Source organism: Physeter macrocephalus, chromosome 1 (genome assembly GCF_002837175.3).
Source record: "Physeter macrocephalus isolate SW-GA chromosome 1, ASM283717v5, whole genome shotgun sequence".
NCBI classification, from domain to species: domain Eukaryota; kingdom Metazoa; phylum Chordata; class Mammalia; order Artiodactyla; family Physeteridae; genus Physeter; species Physeter macrocephalus.
This window is the reverse complement of record NC_041214.2, coordinates 81,783,560-81,808,432: the sequence shown is the minus strand read 5'-3', so window position 1 is coordinate 81,808,432 and position 24,873 is coordinate 81,783,560. Positions and strand designations below refer to the sequence as shown.

At 36.9% G+C, this 24,873-nt stretch overlaps 1 protein-coding gene across 1 annotated transcript in view; it reads right to left on the bottom strand.

The window, feature by feature from the left end:
• Positions 1-8,660: 8,660 nt before the first annotated feature.
• TPRG1 (tumor protein p63 regulated 1) overlaps positions 8,661-24,873 on the bottom strand; it is a 383,646-nt gene continuing 367,433 nt past the window's right edge. Inside the window, exon 6 of the mRNA XM_055084481.1 lies at positions 8,661-8,679. Coding sequence (XP_054940456.1) covers positions 8,677-8,679 — 3 coding nt within the window. The 3' untranslated portion in view covers positions 8,661-8,676. The remainder of the gene's footprint in view (positions 8,680-24,873) is intronic.

The following is a 24,873-nucleotide window of genomic DNA, read 5'->3' as shown; positions in this document are numbered from 1 at the left end:
CATGGCCATCTACAAACCAAGAAGAAGGGACTCTGAAACCAACCCTGCCAGAACCTTTATCTTGGACTTCTAACTTCCAGAACTGTGAGGAAATAAATTTCTGTTGCTTAAGCCACCCAGCCTGATACTTTGTTATGGCAGCTCTAGCAAACTAATACAATCACATAATTATTAGTCTTGTTCAGAAAGTTCAAGCATTACTTCCTCGTCATAGGCTTAATAAACTGTCATCAAATGTCCCCAAATCAGGGGACAGGCTTATTCCATTTTTTCCTGAATTTAACTGTATCATATAATCCTCTTTGTGAGAGACTCATAGTCTAGAATAGGACTCTAAGAAATGAGTCAAGATAGGTTTAGGTGCCATAAAAGAGGTGTGAATAAGGTGTTACAGAGCTCCTAAGCAGGAAGGTAACATTACCAGGGAAAAGGCTTGAACTGATTCTTGAATGATAATGAAGATTTTAACCATGGAGGAGAGAGCAGAAGGTATTGAGGTGTGTATGTATAGTGGTACTGAGATGTGGAAGCACATGTCATGTCAGCGAGGGGCAAAGTTTGCACATGACTGACATCCAGAATGCAGGACGAGAAGGGGGAAAATCTTAGCAGATGAGGCTGGAAAGAGAACAGTCCTTCCTTCCTTCCTTCCTTCCTCCCTCCCTCCCTCCTTCCCTCTCTCTCTCTTTCTTTTTCTTTTCTTTTCCTCCAGAAAAAAAAGACAAAAACAAGCACTGTGGAGTCTTTAGAACTGTGGCCGAATCTGGCTTACAGAAATCAAGGGAAAGTCAGGTTTTGCCAGGGAGAGACTCTTGGTGAAACGTTAGGAGAGTCAAAGTCTGAAAAACACCAAACTGCAAATTCAGCTGTGACCATGGACAAATCCAACATAGTCTGCATGCATATTTCCTACAGTTGACACTATTAGTGGTCACCTATTGATCTTTTTTGTTTTCTCTAATTTAATGAGGAGCACCCAAACATGGGCATCTGCAAACATAAAGAGGAAGCATAGTGGCAAAGAGCAAGGGCTGGGAATTGGATAGACCTAGATTCAAGCCCCATCTTTGCCAAATACAAATGATTTGATTTTGACTTAACTTAGTTTCCTTATTTTTAAAATGAGTATAATGATAGAACCTACATTCTAGGATGGTTTAAGGCTGAAATTAAATAATGAATATAAATTAATTCATGTGTTTTCTAACAGACATTAAGTGAGCACACAAGTTAGCTTGCCCAGGTGTATATTTCAGCCTTAATATTTTAGCCTGTGTGAACATAGGCTAGCTATTTAACTATTTTGCCTCAGATTCCTCATCTACGAGATAGACATAATGCAAATATTGGGCTGGCCAAAAAGTTCATTCGGTTAATGAATACATTGTTAAATAAAGTTCTTGGTGAAAATGAAAAATGTGTCTTTTATTTTACTTAAAACCAAACGAACTTTTTGGCCAACACAATACATAATCCAGAGTGTTGTTGTGAGGATCAACAGAGATGATATGTCTAACACTTTAGTACAGTGTCTAGGACATAGTAACAGATCAATAAATGTGAAAGACAAGAGTTGAGGACAGCAGTGATAATTGTGTCTGATGAAAATGAAGGCAATGCAAATGTACTTAGCAGAGAATAGTTTTTTATTTAATCACTGGGATTGTTGCAGAAGTTCTGGATGTTGTGGGATAGTAAGCAGAGGCCATCAGTGAAGGCAGTACAGTGAAACTGTTGAAATTCCTCCTGAGAGAATGGCCCAAGAATGACTGATGAGGCTATGCAACACTGTGTATCAGTAGGCTTAGCCTTTTCCCTACTCTCTCAGGCCCAATCAGCTTTCTCACCTTTCAGGGTAACCTCTCATCTATCCAATTAGTTGATTATTACATTAGTATATGCCTTATAGTATGGTCAGGACTCTGATTAAATGCTCAAGGCAATAAATAACGCACAGTCATGATTAAAAGGGACAATTAGAAAATGATTAGACAGTTACCTTATCTAAGAAACCCACTGTGTAACTGTTGGTCTTTCAACCAGCTTTCAACAATATAATAAGGATTAAAGGATTGCTGAACCACTTGTTTTTTATTTTATGTATGTGTCATTTATTATTTATTATTTTTTAATTGCAATATAGTTGATGTACAGTATTATGTTAGTTTCAGGTGTACTACATAATGATTTGACATTTGTCTGCATTATGTAATGATTACCACTATAAGTCTAGTAACCACCCGTCTCCATACAAAGTTATTACAGTATCGGTGACCATACTCCTTATGCCATATTTTACATCCCCATGACTTTATTGTATAACTGGAGGTTTGTACCTTCAGTTTACCTATTTTGCCCACCCCCCAACCCCCTAACTTCTGGCAACCACCTGTTTGTTCTCTGTATCAATTAGTCTCTTTTCACTTTATTTTGTTTGTTTTAGATTTCCACATATAAGTGATAACAGGTGGCATTAGGTTGGCCAAAAGTTTCATTTGTTTTTTTCTATAAGATTGCTCTAGTAGCACTTAGTTGTCTTTAACTTCATTCCAAACAATTTTGTTAGATTGTATGTGACAGCTATCATATCAGCATGCATTTAAAAAAAGACATCAAAATTGGTGAATTTTTGTGTAGCCATTTTAATATTGAAGATGGAAGAAAAAAGCAACATTTTTGGCATATTATGTTTTATTATTTCAAGAAAGGTAAAAACGCAACCAAAATGCAAAAACACATTTGTATCAGCATGCATTTAAAAAAAGACATCAAAATTGGTGAATTTTTGTGTAGCCATTTTAATATTGAAGAATGGAAGAAAAAAGCAACATTTTTGGCATTTTATGTTTTATTATTTCAAGAAAGGTAAAAACGCAACCAAAATGCAAAAACACATTTGTGCGGTGTATGGAGAAGGTGCTGTGACTGATTCAACGTGTCGAAAGTTACGTGCTTGAGATTTCTTGCTGGACAATGCTCTAGGGTAGGATAGACCAGTTGAAGTTGATAGTGACCAAATCGAGACATTAATTGAGAACAATCAACATTGTACCACATGGAAGATAGCCAATATACTCAAAATATCCAAATCAATCGTTGAAAATCATTTGCACCAGCTTTGTTATGTGAATCGCTTTGATGTTTGGGTTCCACATAAATTAAGCAAAAAAAAAACCTTCTTGACCGTATTTCCGCATGCGATTCTCTACTTAAACATAATGAAAACATTCCGTTTTCAAAAGAAACTGTGACAGGAGATGAAAAGTGCATACTGTACTGTGGAATGGAAGAGATCGTGGGGCAAGCAAAATGAACTGCCACCAACCACACCAAAGGCCGGCCTTCATCCAAAGAAGGTGATGTTGTGTATATGGTGGGATTGCAAGGGAGTCCTCTATTATGAGCTCCTTCTGGAAAACGAAATGATTAATTTCAACAAGTACTGCTCCCAATTAGACCAACTGAAAGCAGCACTCGACAAAAAGCGAATTAGTCAACAGATAACTCATAATCTTCCATCAGGATAATGCAAGACCACATGTTTCTTTGATGACCAGGCAAAAACTGTACAGCATGGCTGGGAAGTTCTCATTCATCTGCCGTATTCACCAGACATTGCACCTTCGGATTTCCATTTATTTCAGTCTTTACATAATTCTCTTAATGGAAAAAAATTTCAACAACCTGGAAGACTATAAAAAGCACCTGGAACAATTCTTTGCTCAAAAAGATAAAAAGTTTTTGGAAGATGGAATTATGAAGTTGCCTGAAAAACGGCAGAATGTAGTGGAACAAAAGGGTGACTATGTTGTTCAATAAAGTTCTTGGTGAAAATGAAAAATGTGTCTTTTATTTTTACTTTAAAACCGAAGGCACTTTTTGGCCAACCAATATTTGTCTTTCTCTGTCTAAATTATTTTATTTAGCATAATACACTCTATCCATCCATGTCGTGGAAAACTTTTTTTTAATGGCTGAGTTCTGCCCCGGAAGCACACTTCCTTCTCGTCCCCAGAGCTATATGCTTCAGCGCTGTCCCCTATGTGGGCTGTAAGGACCCTTCTGTTGTGGCAGAGTTGGTTATGGTGGGTGGGCTGATAAGCAAGGCACATTCCTGGCATAGCGAGTTGTGCAGCCCAGTAGGTCCCAGTTCTGGTGCCAGCCTGCTGGTGCATGGGTAAGCCTCTGGTGCTCTCAAGCTAGAGGAAGGACTCCAAAATGTCCCTTGCCAGCACCAGTGTCCTCGTGGTAGAATGAGCTCCCAGAAATGACTGTCCCCAGAGAGACTCTCATTTGCCGCCTGCATCTCCAGAAGGCTCTCTAGGATCAGTCGGTGAGTCTGACCCAGGCTCCTTTCAAATTACTGCCTCTGTGCTGGAGCATGTGAGATTTTGTTAATAACCTTTAAGACTGGAGTCTTTGTTTTCTACAACCCTCCAGCTCTCCCATACGCAAGCGCCTCTGATCTTCAAAACCAGACATCCTGAAGGCTCATCTTTCTACTGCAGGACCCCGAGGTTGGAGAGCCCAATGTGGAGCTCAGTCCCCCCGTTCCTTTGGGAGTACTTCTGTAATTGTGATTATCCTCCCATTTGTGGGTCGCCTACCTGGTGTTTGGGTCTTGACTATACCACCTCCCGACACCTCTTACCCGTCCCGTTAGGGTTCCTTCTTTATCTCTTTAGTTGTGGAAAATCTATTCTTCTGCTCTTCAGGTCATTCTCCTTGATAGGTGCTTTGTAAAAACTTTTAATTTGGTGCCTGTGGGAGGAGGTGAGCTCAGGGTTTTCCAGTTCTGTCATCTTGGCCACTCCTCCAACTACTTGCTTTTAGAGTCTAGGTTGTTTATCATCTCATCTTCGTATTTCAGCCTACAGCTATGACTGCTTTTTACCAGGCAGATACTTTATAAATCACAGGTGTTTCTAAAATCCACATTGCTCATTAACTTTGCTATTTCTTATAGAGAAGAGAAATTTAAAAAGGAAAGCAAGGGAAGAGAAAGACAAATATCCTAGGAAAGAGATCTGCAAGAGTTTGAAAAGATTTCTCAATATTTAGCCTGTATCAGAATCACCTGGAGTGCTTTTTAAAATTCAGATTGCTGGACCCCACCTCTAAAGCTTCTGGATGGGACCCCAGAATTTGTATTTCTAACAAGTTCCCAGTTGATGTTGATGTTGGCTAGCCTGGAGCCCAAACTTTTGAAACCATTGACTAGAGCATTGGTCTTCAAAGATTTTGAAGCATGTCTCAACGTAATTTTGAACAATTATGTTACCTTCCTTCACAGTTGAAACCCTATATTAAAAATTTTTATCATAAATTGGGATAGTTGCAAGTGTAATACTTTTAAGAGTATTGCAAATATTGACATTTTAAATAAAACTATTACTTTTAAATAAAACAATTGATTCCAATAGAATATAAATACTATAGTGGTTTGATATGTAGACCCATTTTTTTAAAAATACATGAGCAAATTCTTCCTTAATATTTGGAAATAATGTCATTCTGTTTTCTCCTTTCAATCATGTATTCATTCTATTGCTCTCTTAGAATTACATCCTCCTGTAATATATTTTTCTCCTTGAAAGTCTTTTAAATGATCCCTCAGCTCTATTTCTATGCAATAAAACACACATATAAATATAAGCTTTTTTTTTTTTTTTTTTTTTTTTTGCGGTACGTGGGTCTTTCACTGTTGTGGCCTCTCCCGTTGCGGAGCACAGGCTCCGGATGCGCAGGCTCAGCGGCCATGGCTCATGAGCCCAGCCGCTCCGCGGCATGTGGGATCCTCCCGGACAGGGGCACAAACCCGTGTCCCCTGCGTTGGCAGGAGGACTCTCAACCACTGCGCCACCAGGGAAGCCCTAAGCTTATTTTTAATGTCTCAAAGACGTAAGACTTCAGTGCCAAAATATTACTTCTGGTTATCATAACAGTTATTATGATAACTGATAAAAATCAATCAAATCAATTGATTAAAGTAGATTTTTCAATATCGATATTTTAAATAATTTATTTGCTTCAGGATCCCTGTGGATTTTTACACCTTGGGGCAATGCAGCATAGAAAGATGGGGGAGACCTTAGTTTTTGTTGTTGTGAGAAAAGGGTCACAGAGAAAGGGCGAGAGAGAAAGGATAACTGCCTGAAGTTCTCAGCTCCTAGACTTTTCTTATGGAGAAAGAGGAGATGTGGATATTGAGGATCTAGAAATTGAGTAACTAAAAATTCTTCATTCTCTGTGCCCCTTATATTGCTTTGTATACCTCTAGGGGTACTTGAATCCCAGACTGAATACTGCTGTTCAAAGGAAAATTTCAGTTTTCACTTTCTACTTCTCACTGACATGGGACTACGTATTATTATTATTTTATTTTTTTTATAAATTTATTTGTTTGTTTTTACTTTTGGCTGTGTTTGGTCATTGTTTCAGTGTGCGGGCTTCTCATTGCAGTGGCTTCTCTTGTTGCAGAGCATGTGGGCTCTGGGCGCAGGGGCTCAGGAGTTGTGGCACACGGGCTTAGTTGCTCCACGGCATGTGGGATCTTCCCGGACCAGGGATCGAACCTGTGTCCCCTGCATTGGCAGGCAGATTCTTAACCGCTACGCCACCAGGGAAGTCCTACATATTATTTTGAAATAAACACCTGTTCTCTATTCTTTTTTATTTATAATAATAGTCACAACTAACATTTGTACTTTACTTTTTAATTTATGTCACTTTAATGTGTAAAACTTAATATACAAGGAGAAGCCTCAGACAAAATAAAGAGGTAAGAAAGAGGAGTTCTCATACCCTATGATGATAGGAGAGCCCAACAGGAGAAGGAAGGTTTCCTCTTCTTGCCTGGTAAGAGCTCAGCCAATGAGAGACTGTGACAACTCAGCCAATGAAAAGCCACTCTAGTTTGAACTCTCAATTTCTCCAAGGTACTCTTTGTTTACTATAGCCCTCCCAAATTCCTTTTCTCCTTTTTAAAAGAGTTCTCTCCATTTTTGCCACGGACTTGCATGTGACTTCCCATGATAGCACCCAGAATTGAAATTCTTTGTTGATCCCAAATAAACCCATTTTTGCTGGAGAAATAACTGGCAGTTTATTTGTTTTAGGTCAACAAATGTGTATTATTTAATTTTTATTCTCACAGACTTGTACATGTGTAGGTAAGGCAGATATTATTGTGATTATTTCACAAGTGGGGAAATAATTTCCAGGAGAAAAAGTGAATTTCCCAGTGCCACAGAGCTAGTAAGTAATAGAGACCAGCTTCAAATCACCTCCAGCTCTAGTTCCATGAATTTGAATTGCATTGCATAAAAGCCAGAGTTCACTTGGCAGTTGACAGGATTGAATAATGCCAGTCCTCTTCTTACTCAAGAACAGGAACTGCATGAATTTTCAAAGTGAAGGCCTTGAGTGTCAGATAATGAAGAAAAAGTAAGCCTGGGGAAGCTCTGGTGAAGCAAACAAAGACTGGAGAGAAGTCACCAGAAACAGAGCACAGCCATGACCATGCTGCAAGTCGTTTGGAAGGACTGGTGGCAAAGCTGTCACAATAGCAGTTAGGTTTTGAGACTATAAAGATTTAAATTAATATATCTTCCCCACAAAACAAAGCATCTTTTATGAACTGAATGTCTGTGTTCCCCCAAATTCATATGCTTAAGCTCTAATCACCAATGTGACAGTATTTGAAGATGGGGCCCTTGGAAGGTAATTAGGGATAGATGAGGTCATGAGGGTGGGGACATTTTGAGGGGGTTAGTGCCCTTACAAGAAAAGACACCAGAGAGATCAGTCTCTCTCTCTCTCTCTCCAAGGGCACACACCAAGGAAAGGTCATTTTAGAACACAACAAGAAAGCAGATGTCTATAAGAGAGGAAGAGAGCTCTCACCAGAACCCAACCATAGTGGCACCCTGATCTCAGATTTTTAGCCTCCAGAACTGCAAGAAAATAAATTTCCTGTGCTTAAGCCTTAAGTCTGTGGTATATTAATACAGCAGCCCTAGCAGACTAAGACAGTATCTTAGCTTAAACACAGAGTATGGAGTGGGAGTATTGCATTGACACAATATATTACAATGTAAAATTTCTTTGAAGAACTTCCTTAGATCTTATCCAGAAAGATTTATTGCTGGGACAACTTGTAGTACTCCTGTAATATTTCTTTGTTGTCCTTATCATGTATGTTCTGTAATCAGCTTCTCCAAACAAACAAATTAGCTTCTCCTTCAAGCAAATCTTTGGTGAGCATCTACCGTGACAACAGGAAGACTAATCGAATGGAAGTGTGAGGATAGACATGGGTGCCATTTAAGACCGAGTTCATTGCAAATCCAGGAGAGAGATAATAAAGGCCTAGATAGTGGAAGATGCTGCAGATGTGGAAAGAAGGACTGATTATCGATGACATTGTGCAGTTAGAATTCAAAGACCTTGATTATTGAAAAGATGTGGGATGGTCCTGCATGAATGAAGTGTAGAGATGATGATTGAATTGAATGGAAGCTTGAATTGGACTTAAAGTTGCCTTCTTGGCTTGGGGAGCTTTACCTTTTGCCAGAGAACTGAGGAGTTTTCCTCACATTTGCCATTTCATGTGACTCTGCATATTTCTGTCTTCTGTCTCACTCAGGCAGCTTTATGTGGTCTTTCTTTCCTGGGCTACTGGAAAGAGTAGAAAAAGCTTATACTTTAAGCACATAACACTCCTCAGAGGATAGAAACACATCTGCAGCACAGTGTAATGCAGCATTGGTCTTGCAGCAGAAAATTTAGCTTTGTGTCTGGATGCTGCTGTTTACCAAATGTCACCACAACCAAAGTTCACAAGATAATGATGAGGGTGAAATAAGATAATGAAGATAATCTTTACAAAATGTCATGTACTGTGCTTTGATAGAACAAGAAAAAGGAGCAACATAAACTAGGTTTGAATTCACTAGGAATGGCTGAAATGAAAGTGGGTTTTTATTCTTGAATATGTCTTGACAGGTCACCCTATCAGCTCAATAGACCATTTATAGCTAACAACAGTAAACTACAAGTTTTCTGATTTAAGTTCCTTAAAGGGAGGTTTGCTAAAAATTGTAACATGACAAAATAGTAGCACTGCTTTGAAGGGAACCGACAGCATTGCTCTTGGCTCCAAATGAAAGGCTGCCATGGCCAAGCATTCCTTGTCATTTCCTTTTCTCAGGGTGCTTTTCTTTGCCTCCAAAGAGTCAAAACAATGGTAACTGAGAAGCTGGCATCAGCATGAGTGACAGTAAGTGTTCCAAGACAGCTAGTTGATTGATTGATGGACGATGATGAATGTTGTCTAAAAGAACAGAAAGCTGTGTTTCCTTTTTGAAACCATTTAAATTTGGACAACATAGGCCAACAATCAGACGTTTCTAAATTTAATGTGCACAGCATTTCCAAATATGCAAACAACGATCAAAACCACCGCCCACCAGGACTCACATACATTAATAAGTGTCAAAGTAATTCAAACATCAGAAAGCTCCTTTTCCACCTGCACAGATGCCACAAGTCCCAGTTGATGAAATGACACTGAAGAGAACACGGGTATGCAAATTCTAGCTAATGATAATCATGGCAAAATTTCACACCTATAGAATAATTTCTTTTACTCTGTTCTATTATAAACTCCATAGTTGGTGGCTGGGGAATGTACCTTCAAGATCACACAATCCAAAATTTTGTAATTTATTATATGTGGAGAAGACCGAAGCCTTAACAGGGAAGGTCCTTTGGCAAATGATTGGCAGAGACATGGCTAATTTTGGTTCCCAACCAGTGTCTTGGTGAACCAGTGTATCAGTAAAGGTCCCAACAGGACATGGATGTCCCACTGAAAATAGGATCATTCAAAGTGGGTTTATCCTAAAAAAGAATAAATACAGTTTACAGGAAATACAAGAGTTAATGCGAAACTGAGAGTAGCAGCAGTGGCAGCATCCCATCTCAAGACCCAAAGGGTCACAGGATAGGAGAAATTCACCTGCAAAAAGAAAGGCCTGCAGAGAAGCTGCCTTCTAAAGAGCAGGTGGCCTTCTGTGCAGGGGCACAACCAGCCTGAGTAAATTTCACAGAAAGTGGGAATCAGAGAAATAAAGAGCCTCACTTCACTCTCCTCCCCATTCTGACTTCCTACTGGAGATACATACTGGCTGAACTCACCTGTAAGGTAGAAGGTATGTTTATGTAGTCCATGGTGCCAGGCTCCTGGGGCAAAGAGCAGATATGGAAGTGGGGGAAGGATGATATCTGGCACACAGGCTTACATTAGAATTTTGCAATATATATGAGAGCAAGAAAATATACACAGGAAGAGATAGCAAAAAAGAAATTGATAGAGCAGAACCTCACTATCGAAGGCAGGCTAAAAACAGCTATGCAGGGGACTTATGGGAATTTCCCATTGACCACCTGCTCTTGAATGTGTATGGGGGAAATTCTAAGAGGCTTTAGGATGCAGGAGCTAGAATCAAAAACAACCTTTAAAATTGCAGCTGCAGTTTATTTTTATTTGAGCAACATGATACACATATTTTAACCCATGAAAGAGCTTGTGGGTTGGCAGACAAGGCTGCGGAAGAACTTCTAAAACACACAGTATTGTGGTGCTGTCAGGGTATAAGTTGACACCCACACTGGAGACTTCCTATGTAATAGAGAGAACAGTAAATTCTTTATAATAATACTAAGTTTTATCTAAATAAAATTGTATTATATCTAAGGTGTTTTCATATTCATCACCTCCTAAGTGTCTTATGAGACAACTGAACCAGGTATTTTTATTCCCATTTTATAGAGTGGGAAACCCCAGGCAAAAGAAGTGGTAACCTGATGGTACACAGCTAGGGAGGGGCCTCAAACCCCTGCCTTCTGATTACAGGTTCAGAGTTCTTTGCACTTTACTCCACAGTTCCTCGCTTGCACGTGTCCACAGCTTCAGGAGGTGTGATATGACTTGCATAAACTCTATCTCTCACCTAGTCAAGTGTTAGACATAGGCAAAGCTCACATGATCCTGACAGGGAACTTTGGAGTCTGAGCTACCAATTTCCAGCCTATAGAGGCACCATTTGGAAATGTAAGAGAAGGTGTTTTGGTTGTCACAATGACTAGGGCATGTTGTTAGCATTTAGTAGTCAGAGTCAGGGATTCTAAACATTTTCCAGTGTGTGGGTCAATACTGCACAATGAAAAATCGTCCTGTCCAATTAAATACCAAGAGCCTTCTCAATGAGAAATAATTAAATTTAGATTTCCTCTCTACAGTTAGCCAGGGCTTTATCTACCCAAGCACTTGTTAAACTTTAGTACCTATAAGGTTCTCCTGAAGCATGTATAGAAAATACAGATTACTTGGTCTCACCTCTAAAGATGATCATTCACGATGTGGAGAGTGGCCAGAATCTACATTTTAATATGTGTACTCTCTCAGTTAGTCTGCAGTCAAGGCTGTGTGAAATGCTGGCCCAAGTTTATTGAAAGGGAGTACACCCCCAAAGGTTCTGATCAAAACTGTAAATGTTGATCTCACAATCCTCTAAACAGTTCTTATCCATCCAGCCATCCAGCCATCCAGCCATCCAGCCATCCAGCCATCATTTTGTCCATCCATCCATTCGATCCACATTTTCACTTAGTTGTGAAAGCAAGGACTTGTTTCTTGGTGACAAATTTTCCTGCTTACCTTTCTGATCTTCTGTCCTTTGATGTTCTAACCCCACCAATTAAATCACAGTATCTGCTGGAGTGTCCCAGAGATCAGTATTTCTTAAAACTCCCTAGGTAATCTCAGTGTACATCCAAATTAGAGACCCAGCAGTTTAGACTGTTGCTACTTAAACTCGAAACCTGTGCTCTACAGACCAGTAGCACCTGAGGACCTTGTTGAAATGCAGATTCGGATTCAATAGGACTGCGGTGTGGCAGAGTCTGAATTTCTAACAAGCTTCCAGGTGATGCCAGGTGAGTCTCTGAGATTCGTCCACCAGTTTCTACCCTTCAACCCTGTACTTGGGCTTTGATCCTATTCAACTGCAGTGTTCACCATGGACTTTAACTGGACCAAGCCTTCAGGTCTCAGGCTCAAGAATGTTGGCTCTAGAAATTCTCCTGTCAGACTCCAGCCCTGCAGAGGACTATGCCAGGCACTGTGTGAGTGTTTTTCATTAATCTGATACCATTGGAAACCACTACAGATTATCAGGCAGGCACATTTCTGATCTGCCCTTAATGCTTCTTGAATACAAGATGTTACCCCTGTTAACTGCCCAGCCACTCTCTGAAAATATGTTAGTTATGTTTCCTACCAGCATCCATCTGATGATCATTAAACCTCTGGCCGCCAGTGGAAGGGTCATGAATGGAAGGAAACTAGCACCATGATCTCCCCAGTTAGTTTTCAATACTCCAACCTCCCAACGCCAATAAACAATACTCTGCATGTCCACTTCCTTGAAAGTTCTCTTGACCTCTATCTTCTACAAGACCAGAGTCTGTTCCTACTTCCAGTGCTGTTACCTTTACATGGAATACCTTTCCTCATCTCCTTCACCTTATGAACATTTACTCATTCTCCAAAGCCCTATTTAATGTAACCTTCTTTCTATCTCTTTCCTGACTTGTCTCTACCAGACAGAATAATTATTCATTGGAATCTAGGGTCTGACTCTATACTGTCACCAGAGTACTTATCATATTATATTCAATAAAGTGTCTACTAAAGTCTAGAGACATAGATGATATTACATTATTAGTTTTATATATTGGAGAAATCGTTGACATTATACATATATGCCTATATTTCCAAACTTTATGGACACCCTAGACTTGTTCACACAAAGTCCCTGTGGAATCTCTATTACTTGAGTTGACCTCTAGACTTTACTTAATTCATTTTTCTTCTCAGCATCTAGTATAGATCCTGGGTCATTTTTAAAGTTTAGTGTAAGTTGTCAAATTGAAATGTTAAATTGCTTGATCTTAATAATGCATTTGTCAATATATTCAACTGAAGAAATGGTGGGGAGATTGTTCATAGCATAGAACAGAGATCTTAATAAATGGGACTTCACATTTAGATGCAGAAGAAAGCTTCCAAATGCCTTAGGCAGCAAACTCTACATTCTCTTATTTCCAAAAGTAACCTTTGTGTTGGGCCTTTCTTGACAGATGTATGGAGGCCCCTTTAGGATCATCTTAATGGATAGAATCATAGAGATGGTTTAAATATAAACCATCATCCTGCAGTCAAAATTCTAACTTTGTAGTCAGAAGCCTGAGGATTTTTGCCCAGAGATGCCAAAGAAAGGCACAAACCCAGGTCAGTTTGCCCCAATCCTTGTAAATGGATATAAGTGAGAGGGTGTTTTCTCCCTCCCAACCTTTCACTTGGGCTAGAAAAGCCTCTGTTAACATGTTAAAAAAAAAAAAAAAAAGAAAAGAAAAGAAAAACCCTACCCCAGGGTATTCATTCAGAGCAGAAATGCCTGCGGATAACCAAACCCAGAGTTACATTCCCAGTAAAATGATTCAGTAAAATGAGTCAGTCTCTGCATTTCCACACCAAGGCACAGGGAGAGCAGCCACCTGCGGGCTGCTAAGCCAGCACAACACTTGCATAGTCCAAAAAAGTGCAAACACAAGGAATTCTCCTCCTTCCAGGAGTGCCCTCTTAGGTCATACTTACCCTACTAAGCTGCTTCCAAATGCATCTATAAGCAAAACAGCTGCAATCCCAAAGACTCTGAACACTAACAAGTCCTTGAATCACCTGGTTATGAAACTCATAAAATGCTGAAATAGTGTAGAGATGGTTTTAGTACAAGTAATGCATGCTCAATGCAGAACAATTAAACACAAATAAGCTAAAAAAAAGAAGGAAATAAAGCCACCTGAAATAATAGCTCTGTTAATACTCTTTAGTGTATCCTTCAATTGTGCATATGTGTACACGTGTGTACATAATATATATTTCTGTCAAAGGTGAGATAATAGTGCATAGTTTTAATATCTGCTATTTTTGACACCAAAATTATTAAAAAAATTATGTATCAGTCATTCTAAGACAGTTATTAATATTCTTTATAAAATATTTATGGTTGCTTAGTATCCAGTATGTATATAAGTAGTTTAACCAATTCATTTTTTTTTTTTTCTTTTTTTGTGGTACTCGGGCCTCTCACTGTTGTGGCCTCTCCCGTTGCGGAGCACAGGCTCCGAACACGCAGGCTCAGCGGCCATGGCTCACGGGCCTAGCCGCTCCGCTGCATGTGGGATCTTCCCGGACCGGGGCACGAACCTGTGTCCCCTGAATCGGCAGGCGGACTCTCAACCACTGTGCCACCAGGGAAGCCCTAACCAATTCATTCTTGTTAGACTTACAAATTATTTAAACTATTATAAAGAAAGTTTATACTGAATATATATATTGTATTTAATATATATTATTAAACAGTCTATTTATATATATGTATATATATCATTATTAAAACAAAGTTGTAACAAACCTCCTCTTAGCTACATCTTTCCACATGTCCTTAACTACTAGTATAAATTACTAGAAGTGGAACTGTAAGGTCAAGAGACATAGAAAACACCTTCAAAGAGCCCTATAGAAAGTATGTACCATTTACTTCCATCAAGAGTATTTGAGAGTCCCTTTATTTCCCCATATCACCTTCTCCAAGAGCATCATTTAAAAATCTTTAAATTTAAAAGTGAATATGATATCTTATTTTAGATTTAATTGTTGTTATTACTGGTGAGATTGTTATTGTGTTTTATTGGTCATTTGGATTTCTTTGTAAAATTTCTGTTCATGACTTTTGACTCTTTTTTTTCTGCTATAATATCAGCTTTTTCTTATAGATATGCAAAATTATTTATAGATTAAAGCTACTACTCTATGAAATATTCATTGCACCAACTTTCCTAATTTATCATTAGCTTTATAACTCTATAAGTGATGCTCCTTGTACTACAAAAGCAATGCTTTAAAAAAATTTTTAATGTATTTAATTCTTCTTTGAATTCTTTTTATCAGCATTTTATAGTTTGCAGCATACACATCTTGTACATGTTCTTTTCTTTTTTTTTAAAGCTTAGACCATATAAAGATGGATCATTTTATTTTATTTTATTTTTTATACAGCAGGTTCTTATTAGTTATATATTTTATATATATGTATATATATGTCAATCCCAATCTCCCAATTCATCCCACCACCACCCCCACCCTCCCCCTTGGTATCCATACGTTTGTTCTCTACATCTGTGTCTCTATTTCTGCCTTGAAAACTGGTTCATCTGTACCATTTTTCTAGATTCCACATATATGTATTAATATATGATATGACAAACCCACAGCAAACATCATTCTCAATGGTGAAAAAATTAAAGCATTTCCTCTAAGATCAGGAACAAGACAAGGATGTCCACTGTTGCCACTCTTATTCAACATAGTTTTGGAAGTCCTAGCCATGGCTATCAGAGAAGAAAAAGAAATAATAGGAATACAAATTGGAAAAGAAGTAAAACTGTCACTGTTTGCAGATGATATGATACTATACAAGATAATCCTAAAGATGCCACCAGAAAAGTACTAGAGCTAATCAATGAATTTGGTAAAGTTGCAGGATACTAAATTAATGCACAGAAATCTCTTGCATTACTAGACACTAACAATGAAAGATCAGAAAGAGCAATTAAGGAAACAATCCCATTCACCTTTGCAACAAAAAGAATAAAATACTTAGGAATAAACCTACATAAGGAGGTAAAAGATCTGTATTCAGAAAACTATAAGACACTGATGAAAGAAATCAAAGATGACACAAACAGATGGAGAGATATACCATGTTCTTGGATTGGAAGAGTCAATATTGTGAAAATGACTATACTACCCAAAGCAATCTACAGATTCAATGCAATCCCTATCAAACTATCAATGGCATTTTTTACAGAACTAGAAAAAAAAATCTTAAAATTTGTATGGAGACACAAAAGACCCCGAATAGCCAAAGCAATCTTGAGGGAAAAAAACGGAGCTGGAGGAATCAGACTCCCTGACTTCAGACTATACAACAAAGCTACAGTAATCAAGCAATGCTTTTGTTAAAAAAATTTTTTTGAATGAAAGATTCTTTAAATTCTACAGTGCTTTACAATTTTTAAAAGTTTCACACACATGATTTCATATAATCTCATAGTAACCCCTTTGCTTTTTAAGACAGCAACTTTATCTGTCTATTCATATAACTTCTGCCTTTGGTGTCTAACTTATGTAACAGGATACCTGTTGAAGCTGAAAAATCACCACGAGAAAAGAACTGTCATTTTAAGAGTTAAGAATTGCTTTGTTTTGAGAAATTTACACCAGAGAAATGATTAGTTACAGAAATATAAATAAAAAATCTTTATTCATGGTTCACATTTCATGGACAGGCAACTCCCATTGGAGGGAAGTGAACTGGTGCTTACCACCTAGTGACTGGAAGGGGCCACGACAAAGATGCCCAGGAGGAAAACCTCTGAATAGGGTCTGGTTTATGAACTGTGGAAGTAGCCCAGTGATAGACTGCTAAATGTTTTGCTGTTGACTTTCTGAGGAAAAATGAATGCATATTTTCATATACTTAATTTTATAATAAATTTTAATGATACAATGTTTTTGTTTACATAGCACACAATTTACAAATAATAATAGAATATACAATGGAATACTTCCACTTGTTTTTGCTAAACTCTTGTATAGCCAACTCATGTTTGCAACTGATGAATGAATATGGTTTCAATATGAGTACTGGTTGATGTTTTTGCCTTTGTTAATGTGTAAGACCAAAGTGAAACAAAAAAGACATTTCTTACAACTTTGATTTGTCAATACCAGGGCAAATTTATTTGCTGAATCAGATAATAGTTTTGAGATACTGGAATAAGATTTCTTCAATTTTTTGTGCTATTCACAATATAATGACTACAGACATAATAATTTTTAATTTAATTTGTATTGACATTTTTTTCATTATTTTCTTAACTATTAACAGAAAAATAAATCAAGCCCTGATTTGTAGTATGTGCTGATTTCCGTGGAGTAAGTATTCTCATCATGGCCAATTTCAAACTATAAACATGATGTCACTGAATGTGGAGTTGGGAAGAGATGGAAACCTCAAAAGCTCAGATAATAGTGAGTGTAGTTAAGTAGGAAATGATGAGTTTTGTGTGTTTGCTATCTTTGCTTTTAATATTATTTAATTGTAAAATATATAATTTAATTCTTAATGATAGCTGTGTTTAACCACTAGTTTGTAAAATTGCTGAACATTTAACAGTTGGCTTTCATGGCCAGTGGAAGCCAACTCAGCACTCCACTGATAGCAATCACATATTCATTTTCCAGATTTTTGTTTCACAATTTGTGTTAATTGTCCTGAAGCCTTCAGAAACGTCTTACTGTTATGAAAGGAAATTGAGGGAATTTTCTGTGACCAAGTTTGGGGTCTTGCTCTCTCTTCTGCCTAACATTACTGGTTTTGAGACATCACGAGATGATCTGCAGAAGAGAGAGCAAGACCCTGGGAGGGGGTGAAGATCGGATTTACGGACAGAGTCATCATTCCCAGGGAATTCCTGGAATAACCAGTTTTTAGCTTGATTTCTCTGCCATCCAAAAGCATGTGAAGCTCAGGACTCTTCTCTGATAATTATCTGTAAGAAAAAATTATATATTTTCCTGAACAGAAATTAATAGTTTTTAAACAGCTTTATTGCAATATAATTGACATACAATAAACTATACATGCCTAAAGTGTACAGTTTGTTAAATTTTGACATATGTTATATATCCATTACACTATCACCATAATCAATATAATGACCATTTCTATTAATCCCAAAAGTTTCTTCATGTTCCTTTGCAATCCCTCCTTCATGCCCTGCCACCTACAGCCCTCAATCCCCTCCCTAAGCAACCACTGATCCGCTCTATGACAATAGGTTAAGACTGCATTTTAGCAGTCATATAGTATGTACTCTTTTTTGTCTGGCTTCTTTCACTTCACATTATTATTTTGAGATTCATCCACTTGGTTGCATGCATATATCAATAACTTTTTTTTATCAGAATAGTATTCCGTCATATGGATATACTGCAATTTGCCTTTTTTCCATTCAACTATTGATGAACATTTGGGTTGTCTCCAATTTTGGATATTACAAAAAAAGCTGACATGAAGTTTCATAACAGGTGTTTGTATGAAAATATGTTTGCATATCTCATAAATGAATACATAAGTAATGGAATGATTGGGTTATATTATAGGTGTCCACTTAAATTATTTAACTTTTAAGAAACTGTTTATTTCAAAAGAGGTTTTATCATTTTACATTCCCACCAGCAGTGTATAAGAGTTCCAGTTTTTCCACGTCTTTTTAAACACTTAATATGGTCAATCTTTTTAATTTGAGTCATGGTGATGTAGTATGTAACTGTACTACATGTTAATTTTTGTCTGAATTTTGCTTAAGTCTAACAAGGTTGAGTATCCTTTCCTGTGCTTACTTGCTATCTGTATATCTTCTTTGGAGAGTTATCTGTTCAATATATTGCCTATTTTTGTGTGGTTTTTACTTTAAAAAAATTATGGAAGTAGAGTTGATTTATAATGTTGTGTTAGTTTCAGGAGTACATCAAAGTGATTCGTATATTTTTTTCAGGTTATTTTCCATTATAGGTTATTACAAGATATTCAGGATAGTTTCCTGTGCTATACAGTAGGTCTTTGTTGATTATCTATTTTATATATAGTAGTGTGTATATGTTAATACCAAACTCCTAATTTATTCCCCCCCTTCCCCTTTGGTAACCGTAAATTTGTTTTTTATGTCTGTAAGTCTATTTCTGTTTTGTAAATAAGTTCATTTGTATCATGTTTTTTTAATTCCTCATATAAGTGATATCATATGATATTTGTCTTTCTCTGTCTGACTTACTTCACTTAGTACAATAATTTCTAAGTCCACCCAGGTTGCTGTAAATGGCATTATTTCGTTCTTTTTCATGGCTGAATAGTATATATATATATATATATATATATATATATATATATATATATATATCACATCTTCTTTATCCATTCATCTGTTGATGGACACTTAGGTTGCTTCCATGTCTTGACTATTGAAATAGTGCTGCCATGAATGTTGGAGTGCATGCATCTTTTCAATTTAGAGTTTTCTCCTAATATATACCCAGGAGTGGGATTGCTGGATCATATGGTAACTCTATTTTTAGTTTTTTTAAGGAACCTCCATACTGTTCTCCATAGTGGCTGCACCTAATCTACATTCCCACCAGCAGTGTAGGAGGGTTCCTTTTTCTCTACACCCTCTCCTGTATTTATTATTTGTAGACTTTTTGATGTTGTTTTTACTTTTAAGAGCATATATGCTATACACAAGTTTGTTACAGATATGTGATTAGAAACTATTTTCTCACAGTTTTTCTTATCTTTCTGCTCTTGCCTGTGTCTTTCAGAGGACAGAGTTTTTAATTCTGATCTTTTTTTGTCTTTTATAGATTGTACTTTTGGTGTGATAACTAAGAAATATTTGCCTTAACCCAATACAACAAATATTTCCCCCTATGTTTTCTTCCATAATTTTATAGGTTTAGGTTTTACTTAAGAAATTTCAATTTGTTTGGTAATTATTAGTATATAGAGAGTATATAGATATATATTGACATATATAAATATTGCTTAGACTTTACATTTTGGTCTGTGATCCATCTTGAGTTAATTTTTGTATATGGTGTGCGGTGTGGCTCTAAGTTCATTTTTTGGATCTGGATCTTTGGCTATTTCAACACTCTCTCATAAAGATTATCCCTTTGCCACAATTTTGTCAAAAATTAGTTGTCTGTATGTGTATAGGTCTATTTCTGCAATCTCTGTTCTATTCCATTGATCTATGAGGAGTTCAGCTGCTGGCCAAAATTCTGTGTATGATCCTTGGGGCTCAGTCACAGGCAATTACAGGTTTTGCCCGATAGGTCTTATGGGGGAAGCTGCCCTCCCCACACCAGGGTTGATGTGCAGCCACTTACTGTAGTCTCTGGAGGGAATTGTAGTTAGGAATACAGCCCCTCTGGGCCAATCATGACCATATGCATAGCTTCATTACTAGCCCTGGCTCTTCTAGTTAGAGTCCTTCTTATCAGGACCTCCAACGAGGTTCTTCCTAGACACCTCCACTGAGACCTACTAAAGGAGGTAGATATGTAGGATGGAGGGCTTGGCTGAGAGACTTTTCCTCACTCTGACTCATCACTTTTTCAATCCTAGCCCTTCCCTCCTCCCAACCCCTGGCACTCGAGGTCCATAAACAGGCAGGAGCCTCTTGTTTGGAGCTCCTTAGCAGTTGGTTGATTTCTCTCATTTGTGCTGCATATCATCTGACCCTTGCCCAGTGTCTTCTGTGGGGAAAAATAGACACTGGGGAGTCAGCTCTTTTCTCTTGTGCCTCTTGCTTGCACAGTCACAGTAAGTGAATAAAAACTTGATTGTTGCTTTAAGTTTGATTCATTATCCTAATTGACCACCTTAGCATCTGGCAGTTTGACAATCTATTTTTATGCCAATGCCACATCCTTTTAATTGCTGTGAAACTGTAATAACTCTTGAGATCAGGTAGTGTTAGTCCTCCAACTTTGTTCTTCGTTTTCAAAGTTGCTTTGGATATTATAGGTCCTATGCATTTCCATATGAATTTTAGAATCCATTTTCCAATTTTTTCAATAAAATTATCCTAGGATATTGATTGTAATCTATAGATCAGTTTGGGAAGAATTGATATTTTAACACTATAGAGAGGCTTCTCACACATGAACATAATATATCTCTTCATATATTTAGGTCTTCTTTAATTTCTTTCAGCAAGGTTTTATACTTTTCAGTATACAGGTCTTGTACATTTTTTGTCAAAATTTACCTTTTAGTTTTCATATATTTGATATTATTATAATGTTCTTAATTTCAACTTGTTTGGCCAATATTAAGGTATTTATTTATTTATGTATATTGATTATGTATCATGTATTTATTTCTGTATTGATCATGCAATATTGTTGAACTCCTGTATTAGTTCTAGTAGTTTTTTGTAGGTTCATTCAAATATTCTAAATAATCATGTTTTCTGTGATTAAAGACAATTTTACTTCTTCCTTTATATCTGGATGACCTCTATTATTTTTTTCTTGCCTGATTGCACTGATCAGAACTTTCAGTACAATGTTGAATAGAAATGGCAAGAGCAGAGAACTTGTCTTTCTTAGAGGAAAACCATGTAGTCCTTCATCATTAAGTATATTACCTGTAGGTTTTCCCTAACTTCCCTTTAGCAAGTTCTCTTCTATTCCTAGAATGCTGAGTGTTTTAAATCCAGAATCAGTGTTAGCTTTTGTCAATTGCTTATCTGTATCTGTTGAGATGATCTTTTGTTTTTTCCTCTTTTCAGTTAGTTAATATGGTGAATTATGCGGATTGCTAGATGAATGATAAAACAGCCTTGCTTACATTTCTAGAATATAAATGGTCACGATGCAGTGGTCACGATGCGTGTTCTTTCTTATATAATATTGAACTTGGTTTCAAAATAGTGCTTAGAATTTTTACATCTGTTTTCTTGGGGGAATATTGGCCGTAGTTTCCTTTCTTGTAATGTCTTTGCTTTTTGTGATATCAAGGTACTGCCTGTTTTATTGAATAAATTGGGGAATATTCCCTCTTTTTCAAATTTCTAAGTTTGTGTGGAATTCATATTATTTATATTTTGCATGTTTGATAAAATTTATCAGTGAAGGTATCTGAGACTAGACTGTATTTGTGTGTGGGATTGTTGTGGGAGGGTGAGGGGAATGGTTTTCACTAGCAATTGAATTTCTTTTATTGAAAATTCAATAAATAAATACATTCAATTTCTTTTTTATTTGGGTTGTGAAATATATTCAGGTTATACCTTTCTCCTTGAGTGAGCTTTGGTAGTTTGTATTTTTCAAGGAATTTGTCCATATCAATCTAAGTTGTTGAATGTATTGGCATAGGTGGTTCATAATACATCCTTATTAACCTCTTGGTATCTGCCAGATCTGTAGTGACATTATCTCTCTCATTTCTGATATTGGTAGTTTGTGTTTTTTCTCCTTTTTTCCTGGAAGTCTGGCTAGAGGTTTATACATTTTATTGATTTAAGAATCAATTTTTAGTTTCATTAAATTTCTTTATTGTTTTTCTGATTTTTGTTTCATTGATTTCTGCTCTGATTTTTATTATCATCTTTCTTATTCTTACTTGGAGTTTAATTTGCTCTTCTTTTTCTGGTTTCTTAAAGTTAATGCTGAGGTCATTGATTTGACACCTTCTTTTATATTACAGACATTTGCACTATAAAACACCACTACCAAGTATAGTTTAGTGTCATCTCACACATTTTGGCACATTTTGATTTCATTTTATTCAGTTGAAAATACTTCCTAATTTTGATTTTGATTTCTTCTTTGACCCATGATTTATTTCAAAGTTATTTAAATTATTAAGAAGTGTTATTTAGTTTCCAAAAGTTTTAGAATTTTCCAGCATTCTTTCTGTTATTTATTGATAATTTAATTCTATGTGATCAGAGAGCATACTTTATATGACTTAAATCCTTTAAGTTTATTGATCTTTGTTTTATGGTTAGAATATGGTCTAGCTTGGTAAATGCTCTATTCACACTTGAAAAGAATGTTTTCTGTTGTTGTTGTGTGGTGTATTCTAGAAATGTTATTTTGGTCAAGTCAGTTGATGGTGTTGCTCAGTCCATATCCTTATTGATTGTCTACTTATTCTATCTATTATTGAGAAATGCAGTGATAATAACTATTTTAATATTTTGTATGTGTGATAATTCTATCATTTCTACCATTTCTAGGTCAGCTTTGATTGATTGGTTTTCGGCTGCCTCTTTGCTTGTTTTGTAATTTTTCATTGTAAATTTTACCTTGTTGGGTACTGGATCATTTTGTATTCTCAAAAAATATAGTCTGGCTTTGTTTCTGCTACACCATTAAATTACTGGGAAACAGTAATTCTTCATTCTTCCTTTATTGCATAGGTTTTATACTGCCAAAATTTTCTAGCTTTATTAGGTAGGACCTACACAACATTTAGTCTAAGGTTAATTTTCCCTTGCTACTGAGGCGGGATCCTTCTTAGTAGTCTTCTTTCCTTCTGAATTATGAGTATTTTCATTCTGCCTGCTGGGAACAGACACTATCCCTCCTTATAATCTCTAATTACTTTCCCCTCATAATACTTTCAGATGTTTTCCACCCCTGGTTTCAAAAAGTTTCCTCGCATGCATATGCTAATCAGTGCTCTGGTGAATGCTTGCGGGAAACTATCTGCACTTCTCCGAAGCTCTCTTCCCCTGCAGCCCTCTCTTCTCTCTGGCATTCTGCCCTGTGAACTCTAGCTTCCTTGGCTTCATCAGACTCCCAGTTCCATCTGCTCAACTCAGGGAGTTCTTTGAGCTCTGTTTAGATCCCTTTTATTTCAATGCAGCCTGGAAACTCTCAAGGCAGTAAGCTGGGATAATTATAGGGCTCACCTCATCTACTTACTATCTCTCAGGGATCACTGTCCTTCATTTCCTGATGTCCAGTGTCTTGAGTGCTACTGTTTATGTGTTTTGTCTGTTTTATTGTTGTTGTTTCAAGTGAGATGGGAAATCCAGACTCTTATTCTATTTTGACCAAAGGCAAGAGCCCAGATATATTAATTTTAGTGCCATAAAATATATCAGCATTTTCTTTACAGTTTATACTTTTTGTCTTATTTTTATATCTTTCACTATTTTCTTCTACAATTTTAAAGTGTTACCATTAACATTTAAGTTTTTAATCAACATAGAAAAGACTTTGTATATGATTTCAAGTAGAGAATTAGATTCACTTATTTATTTCAGTCATAGTAAACTTGTTTATTCATTACCATCTATTGAATAGAGCCTAATTTCCTTATCTATATGTAAAGCAAGTTCTGCCATAAACCAAGGTCTCTGGTTTTGGAATTTTTATGTTGCTGAATTGGTTTATTTTTTCTCTTATTGATATTTTTGATATGTATTAAATATTTAAGCTTAGAATCTTAAAGGAGGATAAAATATTTATTTTGATCTCATTTCTTGGTCATTTGCATAGGTTTATACTGCCAGAATTTTCTAGAATTCTTTATAACATATTTCCCAACGATATTTATTCTACTTGAAAATGTGTTTCTGAAGGTCTTGAGTTCACTTCCTCTCCCATCAAAGTACTTAAGGGAAGGTATAGGGAAAGAAGCTGTCCAAGAGGCCCAGCTTACTTCTCAATTACCAACACTTTCCATACATCTCCAGATTCTGGAGTTGTTGATCTTGTTTTACTCTACATTGCCACTCTGGTTTTCTGCTATAGTTTTCTTTTCTGCTCTTCCTTTTTTTTTCAGTGAGATGATGTAGTGGTTTATTTTAATATTTAATATTCAGTGGTTTATTTTAATTTCTATTTTTATTGGTAAATATTTCAAATATACAAAGAAATAGGGGTGTAATATAAGAAATACCCATGAGGGTTTCCCTGGTGGCGCAGTCATTGAGAATCTGCCTGCCAATGCAGGGGACGCGGGTTCATGCCCTGGTCCGGGAAGATCCCACATGCCGCGGAGCGGCTGGGCCCGTGAGCTATCGCCGCGGAGCCTGTGCTCCGCAACGGGAGAGGCCACAACGGTGAGAGGCCCGCGTACCGCAAAAAAAAAAAAA